General features: G+C 43.1%; 1 protein-coding gene across 4 annotated transcripts; it reads right to left on the reverse strand.

The window, feature by feature from the left end:
• Positions 1–3,170: 3,170 nt before the first annotated feature.
• pfkfb3 (6-phosphofructo-2-kinase/fructose-2,6-biphosphatase 3) lies at positions 3,171–11,696 on the reverse strand. Of its 4 annotated transcripts, none has more exons than XM_051392586.1 (15): positions 11,465–11,695; positions 9,479–9,604; positions 9,232–9,328; positions 9,056–9,122; positions 8,875–8,949; positions 8,731–8,787; positions 8,485–8,609; positions 8,178–8,385; positions 7,918–8,064; positions 7,724–7,828; positions 7,463–7,592; positions 7,211–7,338; positions 6,842–7,030; positions 6,528–6,550; positions 3,171–4,645 (listed from the first exon to the last, which is right to left on the reverse strand). In XM_051392586.1, the coding sequence occupies exons 1-15, from the start codon at positions 11,541–11,543 to the stop codon at positions 4,639–4,641; spliced, it is 1,563 nt and encodes a 520-aa protein (XP_051248546.1). In that variant the 5' UTR covers positions 11,544–11,695; the 3' UTR covers positions 3,171–4,638. The 4 variants fall into 4 exon arrangements, with proteins under 4 accessions (XP_051248546.1, XP_051248545.1, XP_051248544.1 ...); XM_051392584.1 differs by lacking the exon at positions 3,171–4,645 and adding an exon at positions 4,659–5,908 and having other exon boundaries at positions 9,479–9,601; positions 11,465–11,696; XM_051392583.1 differs by lacking the exon at positions 3,171–4,645 and adding an exon at positions 4,660–5,908.
• Between the last annotated feature and the right edge of the window lie 393 nt (positions 11,697–12,089).

Raw genomic sequence — 12,089 nt, forward strand, 5'->3', positions numbered from 1 at the left:
TTGTGTGTTTATGTGTATATACTGAACTGTATGTGAAAGGTACACTTGTACTTGTAGCCGAGATTACTCTGAGCTCAAATGGGACAGGGGCCACATGACCAGCTAATAAGGGAAGAGCTAAGCAGGTAGAGGAGGACGAGCTGCTGAGTCATGATAAAGGAGCAACAAAGATAGAGAGTGAGACATGATGCCCGGTCGCCTGATGAGAGTGAATCAGTCTGTGAAACAGTGTGCGTAGATGTTGGCAAAATGTCGCTCCTTTTTGTGCCCGTGTTGAAGAGAGGCGCTGAGTTTTTGTTAGACTCCGAGACTCGGCTCCATTGACCAACTAGGCCGGTCTCCATTACTCTCTTTGTATACCTTCAACCTGAGTGATTGGGAACGCACACAATCCTTCGTCAGCGCAGAATTAGGCAGCTATTTGTGGAGCTGCTGGCTTAGCGCTGGCTGTTAACAACCCCACGTACTATTCATATGCCTGACACAGCAACTCCTCTCTCCCACAGAGATTACACACACACATACACCAGCATAACCACCAGTATCAACATCAGACCGCATGCAAGTCTACTTTAGGCTGAGCAAAACATATAGTTAGACAGCTGAGCCACCAATGATTACATTTATCTCAGAGGGAAACAAGAGGAAGTGGAAGATAAAAGCTTGCAATGACGTGAGGGTGTGTGTCGGAAACATTCTGCATATTCACAAAAAGACACTTAGATAAGGAAAAGAGGCGCAATGTGAATATCAACAATATGCAAAGCTAAAAATGCAAAGTAAGTTTTAGAGTTTCAGTGATGTTGTGAGTGCTGAGGAAAGAGTAAACCTGTCAGGAGTCACATACACAGGAGTTTATATGTGTGTGTGTGTGTGTGTGTGTGTGTGTGTGTGTGTGTGTGTGTGTGCACTGTGTGAGGCGGAGCTGTAAGTGGTGAACCTGACAGCAGTCACATAACCAATCTGCACACAGGATGACCAGCTGGAGCCAAGACAGTCAGTCTGCCCATGATTCAGACTTGAGGAAATACCACATTCAGCTGGCAAATGCACAGTGTGTGTGTGTGTGTGTGTGTGTGTGTGTGTGTGTGTGTGTGTGTGTGTGTGTAGGTGTGTGAGTGAGTGAGTGAGTGAGTGGGAAAGAGACAGAGAGAGGAGGAGAGGAAAAAGGATTACAATGGCAAATGTTCAGCTCATTTGAAGGGTGATATATGTCAGTAATCCGTTAGCATGAAGCTTAAACAACAGTCTTGAAAAGACACTGCCAATTTCAAATCTAAAAACATAAAAAATATGTCCCATGTACCAAGGCTGAATCCTGCAGCAGCCACAGGTTTGAATCTTTACCCCCCTCCCCCTCTTCCTGTACATGTTTAGCTGTCCTATCCAATGAAGGCAACAAGCCCAGTAAATATATATATATAAAAAAAACTTTATGATTGTGATGTCAGCTGTCACTGGAGCAGTCACACCACCATCTGTAAATGTTTCACTCATGAATGGCTCCTTTATCCCCACAATACACTGACCTGATGATGGCACTGTAGTGGGTCATCAAAATAGTTTGTAATCATCTTATAGAGGACCATGAATCATCAAAATGTGCAAATACTGTATATTTACTTAAACATATTTCCAATTTCACAAGTTCCACAAACATTGCATCAGTTTTCTCTGTAAAAAAAAGAAAAGAAAAAGCATTTGCAAAGCAGGAAGCAGTAAAAGTATCAAATCATTCACTAATGAAAAGTGGTGGAAACATCACCAAAGGCCTTTGCCTTTTAATACCAGCTGCTTTAATCTACAACACTGTGTTAGCTATTGTGCCAATGGTTGTGAAAGTTTTTGACTTTTGACCATTCAAACTGAGGTGATGCTTAGATGATCCTGGCCCCTGACTGAACCACACACACAACATCCCAGGGTGCAATTCTAAACACTATGTCATACTTCATGTAGTTTGTTTGTGTGGCCGCACCCGGCAGCTGGTAGATGTCTGGTGTTTCAAATTCAAATTCAAATGTATTCAAACCAGCAGTATGCCAGAAGGTCAGTGAGTAGACTGCAGCAGCACTGCTGTGTTGGTTCGCAGTCATGTGAAAGCTGGTACAAACATCTGGATATAATGAACACTTTCCCCTCTAGGACTCATTATGCTTGCCAACAACTTCAGACAGCAATTTGGTTGTAAAACAGTAGTCCAAGTAGTTTACACAAAATGCTCAACTGTGATTGTGAGGTACTGTGCTCACATCAGCATGCTAACATGTTCACAGTGCCAATGGTAACATGCTAATGTTTAGCAGTAATGTTGACTAGGGCAGCCCAAAGTGCGGCCCGTGGGCCAAAGTTGGCTTACTGTAAGGTTTGATTTGGCCCACCAGCAGATAGCTTTAGATTTATAGCATTAAACTTAATATGAAATTAAAAAAACTTGTCTTTAATTAAGTAGGATTCCCTAGATATTTTAACTCCTGCGTTACATCAAAAATGTAGTTGCTACAATTCACTGTGAAGGAGACACAGATGTATGAAATTTTATGGCAATCCTCAAAACCACATGGATTCTGTTTTCCAATCCGAATCTTTACAGGTGGGCCACATGTATCCCATTTAAACTGACTATTGAACCGTATGTTTTACAATTTGAAGAAACCGTAGAGGTTATTAACACCTGCAGCGCTTTTTTAACCCACTGGCAGCCACATTTTTCTGCATCTTTGTATCATTTCAGAAACACAATGTAGATTTCATTCCAAAATTATTTTTAAAATAACCTTGTGACGTTATCATCAGTCAATATTTTCACCAAGCATTCTGTCCTGAAAAGTATTTTTTTAATCTGCCATGGAACTCAAATGTATCACTGCTACAATAACCTAATTTTGTGCTCAATCTTGTTGGAGAGAGAGAATCCTTTTATTATCCACTCTGATGCAATTTCACAGCAACATCCTAAATGTACCCAGTCACGATTAGTCTGATAAGCAGCATGCGACTCACACTTTGTGACTCACTGTGATTGTGTGATTTTGTGAATGGGTGAGATAGTGAAGGCAGTGGAGCCAGAGCACACTGTGTACACAGTAGATTAGCTCCATAAATGGAAACACAAAGTGTAGATGTAATAAGAATGTTTGACAATAAGAATGAGCAAACAACAAACTGTATATTTTCCTGGAGCTAATTTATTGGTCCAGCAGATGCAAAATCAACTGTACAACATACTGTCCTCTCATGCATAGTCCTCTGATTAAAACAAAGTGCCTTCGCTCCAAGCAGTCATTTAAAACTACATAAAAATAAATAAGGAATATAATAAAACAAGTTTTTACGAAAAAAAACAGTTCAAGTATCTCAAGCAAACATGTTAACAAAAGTTTTACTGAGAGAGGTGAGCAACAGCTTCTTTCCATTCAGTCCCAACACATAAGTACAAAAACACACACATTTTTCATTAAAAGACTCCCAAGAGTTCCAAGTCATCATCCCATCCATCTCCAGTTATTCTGTATGTACACTAACATTTACAAAGATATTATTAACAGCACGCATTGTTATAATAAAAATATAGGTGCTTACATTTGTGCGTAGCAGACATTGACAGCAATCAAGGAAAATAAACTTGAAAATTAAGTTTCCCATCAGTGTAGAGAACTCAGTCAAATGTACTGTGTACTGTACATTTGACATGTACTGTAGCACTGAAACTAAACACAATGAAAAATAAATATTCAAATGGTGAAAAGGTAAATATTAAAATGATATGTGGAGTTATTAGGTGAAATGTGGTGCCTCTCCTCGAGCAATCACTTCCAGGGAAATAGCAAGAGAAGCAGCGTCGGGCTTGCAAAACAAGCACTACAGGCACTCTACGGCAAAGATTCACCTCCATTACTGTGACGTAAAATGACATGAAAAACACATTGTGACACAAAAAACAAACAAAAGTACAAATTTATCCCCACTGTGCAAAATAATCGCTTATTTCGTAGCATGTCAGCATATAAAGGAGTCAATTAAATCATGACAACCTTTTTTTTTTTTTTTAAGAAACATGAAAAATGCCAGTGCTTCCAAAGAAGTGCCAAATAGTTTACAATGTAAACTAAATACTATATCCTCTTTTAAATCAACAGTGCAACCATAAGTTGAAAAAAGGATGAGCTGAAAGTGTTATCTAGGCATGAGGGTTGGTCTCTCCAAAATATCAAACCAGAAGAAACTGGTTTCCCAGAGAGCCGGCCATCTGAGCTGTGAGCTGTAACAGGAATAACTGTTGATTTAAAGGAGTCACAGTTTGCCTCTTTCAGTCTGAATAAATGAATACATGTGATGTTAAGTTTCCCAGAAAACACAGATTCATCAGTCTCAGAGAGAAAGAAAATGTCTAACAACAGCAAGAAAAGGAGAATTTAAGAGCCTTGCTTTGAAATGACATATCTTTGAACATAAATATCTGATAGGACAGCAATTAAACCACAGTCCTCTGTGAACAGTAAAAGGTACAATAACTTCATGTTATTGTCTTCAGTCTTTGTTAGCGATCCACTTTCTGGCCTCTTGAGCTACGTCACACATCGGTGCGCTTTCACTGGCAGGGCTGCAGGACGTCATGGCGGCCGGATGAGTTTCTCTTCAGGTTCTGTAAACACAAAAAGAAATGCACCAACGACGTTAGAGGCCTTCTGTATTGCGGCAACACATTCAACAACAACACAAAAGACACTGCTCTTGCATGAATAAAAATAAATATATGTCCCCTGGGCAAATTATACTCTCTGTTGTAGTGTCATCCCTAAACCACAAGTTACATCACCTGCATTTTCTCAGGACTGACTTCCTCTATGATATTTTTAGAGTACGTGAAAACTAGCACTGAGTTAATGAGTGTGTGAATAGGCTGCTGTGGATGACTGTGTGTGTGTGTGTGTGTGTGTGTGTGTGTGTGTGCGCCTGCATCGAGTTAATCCTCAGGTGATTATGAATGAAGCTGACAAGATCCTCACACACCCAACCTCGCTATCCACACTTTTCCACTGTGCCAGCAAAACTAGCGCAGACATGCCATTTCCCCTCGTGGAGTTAATGAAGTTCACTGACTTTGCATCGTTCATTTAACTACTGGAGAACTATTTGTTTGTAGACGCAACTGTGGTCCAATATGAGGTCATTCTCAAAAGAAATAGCCCAGTGTATTCAACAAACAAACTAAGAGGAAAGTCATGTCTGATGTAGTTTCTGCACGGGACTTTCACTTTTGGCCATTTTGGAAGATATTTGGTAGCAGTCAACAGCTGTTAGCATGCTAACCCGCTGACCATCATTGTTTTATTGTCAACACTCTTGATTAGCACAAAACAAGCACATCTAGTGGAAGCTAGCTTTAGCATGTCGCTAAAAGGGTCTGAAAAGTGGGTAAAATGTAGTGAGAATGTGGCCAGGTTGGTAACAACAGTCTCTCTCTACGTAGCGTGCCACTTGACAAAGCCTAAGAATTAAAATAATATATATTATAAATGTAATAGTTTCACTTTTAAGGACAACTCTACTGTCCCAGAATGATCCCAGACACTGTATCTTTGTGCCCCAGGTGCTATTTTTATGGTCCCTGGGACAATGGGACATCCTTGATTTCAAGCACTGATTTGTGTCTTTGCTAAATGAGCCTGCTGGTTTGTCTGCTGCTTCTTCAAAATCTCCCCTTGTTATGGAGTAAACTTGTGAGAGAAAGAGTTACTTGTGCCAAAGGAAACTGGTTTTGTTAGTTGTAGTATATTTATCTGAAGTTATTAGTGTCAGATGTGGCTGCTGGCGGAACTATGAAGCAACTGCAAAGGCTCTACAGCGTGTTTACCTTTGAAAGACTAAGAGTGAAACCACTTTCAGATATTGGAGCATGGTTCGTCTTTAAGCCACAGGACAAGACGGGCCAAAAATAAACCAAACACAGAGACAACAACAGGACAGTCAGTATGAATCCACGTAGTACAACAAGCAGAGTGTGCTGACGACAACAGTGACGATAACAGGCAGGAATCACAGGAATGTTAACTGGGAAGTTGAGTTCCCTATGAACAAATGTTTTTTTTCTTTTCCCTCGCTGAGAGGAAACAGTGATGCTGTTACTCAGTACAAACTATAATTTCTTGTGAGTCAGGTTTGAGACAGTACAGGCTTACTGTAACAAATTCCGACACAAAATATCAGTTCCCTGGAATGTGTTGCATTCTAATAATAAATACTTATTAATAAATGTTATTAAGAGAGTATATAAAGTGACTATTAAGGTACAGAATGTACATTTTTGAATTTTGAGCACAATGTACATTGATATTTCTTTACATAATTAGATTTCAAAATCAGATTTAAGTGTGATCTCAGTTAAGTATTATTGGGAGTCTGGGAAAATAAATGTCAGTAGTAACCACAGTGTAAACAAAAAGACACAGCGACAGGAAGAGAGTGGAGGGATGAGATAAAAAGAGCGAGAACAGCCAGAGATAGTGAACTGAGCGAATACTTACAGGCAAACTTTGCCCAGCCAATGCTGTAAGGCGCAGAGGAGGAGAACGCAGCAGAGAGGAAAAGAGGATGGGAAACAAGTGAGCGAACATACATGCAGTTTATACAGAAGCTGTCAGAAAGGAAACAGATGAAGGAAATGTTTTTGTCTGTGTTTGAAAGAGGGTTTTCCATCCTGAGTAAATAAGAGTTCTGCAGAAACACAAACCGTACCATAAAGAATCTCTAATTGGGTGTGAGGCATCAGCTTCTCGTGACTTGAGTCTTAATCATTTGACAATAAGTGCGTTTGTGTGTGTGTTTGTGAGAATCCTACCTGTCCAGCCAGGGCGAGAGGGAGGTGTGAGGGGCTGCAGAGCGCCAGTGAGGCGACAGATGGGGGCAGCTCCTGGATCGGAGCCTCGTCTAGGTCATCGATGCGAGGTTTCTTGATGTTTGACTCAGGGCTGGTCAGAGGAGTCACACTGTTCCTCCTGATCAATGTGCCAGGGCCCCTCTTCACCTCCTGCAGAGGAAGATCAACATGCAACACTTAGACTCAGAAATAAAGCCCAAGCTGTATCCATTTTTTTTTTACGTTTCCAGTTGTGATGAACTCCCACCCCCCAGCAGTTCTACAGGATGTGACCCTGACTTTCTATTTATCTGAGCACAAAGTCCCAGTAATCCGTCTATGAAGCATTACCTCTGGTCTGTCTCTGTGGGTGTTCACTGCCTCCACATTCAGATAGATGGACTCCACTTTGCACCCATAGGCGACCGGGGTGAGCTTCAGCACTGTGTGGAGGGGACACTTCAGGTAGGGCATCTCATCTGCAACAGCCAATCCGAGGAAAAAACACAGGTATGAACACAGTTGTATCAGACTGGAGTATTATAACTCATTATCTAGATCATGACACTACACCTCTGGGCTTATGGGAGTTGTAGTACCCACCTGCACTCTTATCCAGGAAGTAGGCCAGCAGGCAGCGCATGACGGCCTGGTGGCAGATAACCAGGACGTTCTCTTGCCTCTCCAGCTCCATGATGACCGGCTCCACCCTCTGGACCAGGTCCTGGTAGGACTGCAATCAGGAGGGTGGGGTTGTTTATCATTGTTTGTTTATTTGATCACACTACAAAGCCCACAGGATTTTGGCCTAAGTGTGAAGGTGTCCAGTGGTTGTAGACTGTGTGTGTGTGTGTGTGTGTGTACCTCTCCAGCAGGGTAGCGATAGTAGAATTTATCTTCATCTCTCAAAGCAAACTCTTCCGGGAATTTCTCCTTCACCTCGTCATACGTCATGTCTTCACACACTCCCTAAAACGAACACACCCAAAGCATTATACTTCAGTTCGACAACGACTGATAAAGCTGTGTGATATGGTGTGATAGTGTGTGTTGCTCACAGCGTCTATCTCGTTGAGAGCCTTCCACTGTTCGTACGGGACCCCCAGGTGCTCGGCGGTCTGGATGCTGCTACACAGCTGGCTGGTCCAAACCTTCAGATCCTTCAGCTGCTGCTCCTCCACAAACCGAGCCAGGGCAGTCGAAAACTACAGTGAGGAGGGAACAGGATTTAACGCCTGAAGTTGATCCATTATGGCGTAAAAAACTTCTCATCTTGCTAAACGTGTACTTCTGCGGTTCTGTCTGCGGCTGTTCGTACCTGTCTGCCTCGCGGCGAGAGGCCCGCGTCGCCGCCCAGCCGTCCCTCCAGGTTGTCGGTGCTCTCTCCGTGCCGACACAGGTAGATGGTTCGCGGCTGGACGTGGATGTTCATCAGGTAGTAGACAATCTTGCTCTGGATGTGATCCTGGATCCGGTTGACGAGGTAACGCCGACCCACGTCTATCACCTTGATGAAGGAGAGATCCCTGGAGGAAGAAGGCAAACAGGATGGGATGAGTGATTTCTGTGAGAGTTGTATTGGAAATTGAAATTGACGTCCTGACAAAAAAATACTGGTCATTCACCTGTCATGCTGATCAGGGTCCAGGGGTTGGTAGCTGGTTTTGTAGCATTCAATCCTCCTCTGGAAATCCAACATGGCGTCAGTCTTGTTGCAGTCCCGGTAGTCTGGACACGACACCTTCACTTCCTGTGCGGGGAGGGCAGATTGTCAGACGGCAAATGCTACGCCTGATGCCAGAGAGTTGTAAACATTTAATGTTATTTAATGTGTCACACAGCACCATTGCGATGTCATGTTTGTGACTCACCATGATGTTTGACGCGATGACGCTGGGGTCGTCGCACACAGACTCGATGAAAAAGATCTAGGCACAAAAAGAAAAAGCCGTTAAAAGTCTGCATTGTCGACGAGGTGGTACCTTGAGTCTTTCGGTCACCGTAGTAACACTCACCTTGAAGCCGTTCTCAGTGCCAAATTTGAGGATCATCTCTCGCCTGTCTCTTGTCGTGTTTGTGGCATCAAAGACCTGAAAGAAACATGAAACAGCTGTGTAAGACGATGACGTTGATCATAAAGTCGCACATTTGAGGACAGTTTTAGAAAAAGCATGTGATGCATGATGGGAAACTCACCGCCACTTGGCCTCCCTCGTCCTTCAAATAGGACTTGACATCCCTCAAGGCTGCTAAGGCACATTGCCTAAAGAAAACAAAGACAGTGGAGATGTTCATTTAGTGTTATCATTAAAGCATTTACAGTATATGACTAACTGTGTATGTGTGTGTGTGTGTGTGTGTGTGGAACTTACTGCCTGATTTTCACGGCACAGTCATTATCGGGCTTGAAGAAGTCATAGGAGCTGTAGTTCTTGACAGCCTCCCTGCGGTACTCTCCCACATTGAAGACTACAACACACACACACACACACACACACACACACACAGGAAGAATGAGCATGAAATTATGTCCAGGATGCAAGTTGATGCTGCCAAAACACTTCATGGCAGTGGCGTGTCATCCTGATAGGGATGTTTACATGTGTGTCTGTTGTGTACCTTTGGTGGGCATGCCGATCCAGTTGAGGTATCGGGTTAGCTTCTTGGACATGTACGTCTTGCCTCGAGCGGGGAGACCCACCATCACGATGACGGTGGGGGGGTGGCCAAAGGGGGCGCCAGCTGCTGCAGAGAGGGACAGAGGGGGAGATATGTTACGGTAACAGCACCTGTTTACAAACTGCAACAAGGAGAGAATTTACATGTTGTGCTCTGCAACCCGAGAAGACCCATAAGAGGCAGCCAGAGAGCTGGCACAAATAACCAGAGCTGCAGCCTGCCTGGATTTATTTATCAAAACCACTTATTTACCTATAATCTTTATTTCTTTCCATGCTGACACACTCCCAGCGAGCACGAGGGTGCCTGCTGCCACCAGACTAGCCTTTTACTTCCACCTCACTGCACATTGACCCATATCTACGCGCTCTGAAGCAGCTTAGACGAGCAAGGAAGAGTTGTTTTCACTTTTCACAAATATACTGTGACCCCAGCATAGAGCCCCTGAGGAGATTTTATATCATATGGCACGTCGCTGCAGGGAAGGCTGCCCTGGATCCACACAGTGGGCAGGAGGGTTGCAGTGGTGTTGATTCTACCCAAAAAATATGTTCTGTAGGTCATTTTTGTCTTTTAAGGGTCTTTTTTCACCCAGGTATGCAGGATTGCTTTCTCCATCTCCATCAGCAGTGACCACTCATCGCCTGATAATGCCCTGAGAGCTCATTTATTCTTCCTCGCAGTGCTGCTAATCCTGTTTCCATAACACAAGACATCTGATTCACCATTCCCCCAACCAGTCCATCTCACCTACTGCACAGCATCCCATCCCACCTCAAAGCTCTTTTATTATTTAAACTCTCCTCCTTAAGGAAAAAAAATATTAGGGACACAGTTGATAAAAGCCTCAATTTTGTCTGAATCAGATCTTAGGCACAAGTGAGAAGCCAGTCCCTCAGCATGGACAGTGCTCTTTCCCTCTCATTGATCAGTAAACCTCAATATCACATCAATAATGAATGAGCAGCAGCAAGAGTAGGAAGGGACCAATGTGGATCTACATGTGCAGCTGGTCTGTCTGAACCAAATCTTATAAGCAAGCAGGATAGAGTCTTCCTCTGCTCGAAGTTTGAGCAGAAATGTTGGCGAACCCCAGTTTGAGGAGGAATTTGAGGCAATGTGTCTGAGCTAAGAGAAGCTATAAGTGTATTTTTTTTTTCTTGCTTTAAATTAGCAGATATTTTTCCTCTGACCTTCTTAACAGCAGCTGTAAAAAAAAAAAAAAAAAATCTTAAATAGCCAAACTAAAGGAGAAAGCTTCCCAGTGGCGTTAAATTGATTTTGAGCAGGCGACCCTCATCAATAATCTCCCCGTGCTCTCTTTCATACAAAGCCACAAACGCCACAGCGGCAGGGTCGCGCTATGCACACGCGCCGCTGGCCGACCAATTAGAAGACGGTTTCGCTCCAAAACCGTCACACACAGGTTGCGGGGCGCTGCGGTTACCATGGCGACCGCAGCTACGAGGATGGCTCTGACGTGCGGCGCGTGCTGATGAGGACCACCAATCAATGAAATGATGATGAGTCAAACGACCGACAGGTGCGAGGGATGCTAATTAGCTAACTACAGATATAGCGGAAACATGGAGAAGAAGAAGAAATAATAATAAAAATGTAAATTAAAACCGCTTTTTAGTTCAGTAGAAACACGTATTAGACTTTATATGGTTGTACTACGGAAACAGAAGTAGGCTAGTGATGATTCAAGCTGGTCCTGAATACCAGAGACACTTCGTCACAATTAGCCGTAAGAGATAAAAAAAAGAGCCATAACACGTTAACATTATCAACATTATAAGTCCATATAAATGTATTATAGAGATAGATAACGCCAGAAACACTAATACTACTTACTAATACCGGCACTACACTTCTATAGCGATACTCTGAGAGAGAAAGAGAGTAAGAGTATTTTAGTTTTACCTCTCCGGGGTGCCGGCTTGTCATCTTTGGTGGGAATCCAGATCTTTTGGATCCTGTTCTGGGTCAGCTCTCTGGGCATTCCTTAGAGACTGAAGAGCCGCTTAGATCCCGGGGAAAAAAGGGACAAAATAGAGCAGGTGGTTGTTTGAGCGGAGCCTCCGTTCGGGCGCAGTGAACCGGGTCGTTCACAGTGTCTGCAGAGCGCGTTGAGCCGGGCTAATCTGCCGGTCTGCGGCACACATCCTCTATTTAACTCCGCCCGCCCGGCCGGGAAGCAACGTGACTGCTGTGACGAAATGCAAACACACACACACACACACACACACACACACACACACACACACACACACACACACACACACACACACACACACACAGAGGCAGCCACAGCGCCTCCCTGTGGTTACTCTATTTAATATTTCTGATTATTATTTTACATGTAGTCTACTATTATCGGTAACAACATATAATGTATACTTATAGTAAAAGTTCTTATGATGCATGTTTGAATTAGTCGCTTCATTGTGCTACTACAGCAGTAATTATATATGAATCATTATTATTATTCTATATATGAATTATTGCACTCTCTCGCTGTGTATTTTAATGTATTGATTTTCAAATA

This window comes from Dicentrarchus labrax, unplaced genomic scaffold (genome assembly GCF_905237075.1).
Source record: "Dicentrarchus labrax unplaced genomic scaffold, dlabrax2021, whole genome shotgun sequence".
NCBI lineage: Eukaryota > Metazoa > Chordata > Actinopteri > Moronidae > Dicentrarchus > Dicentrarchus labrax.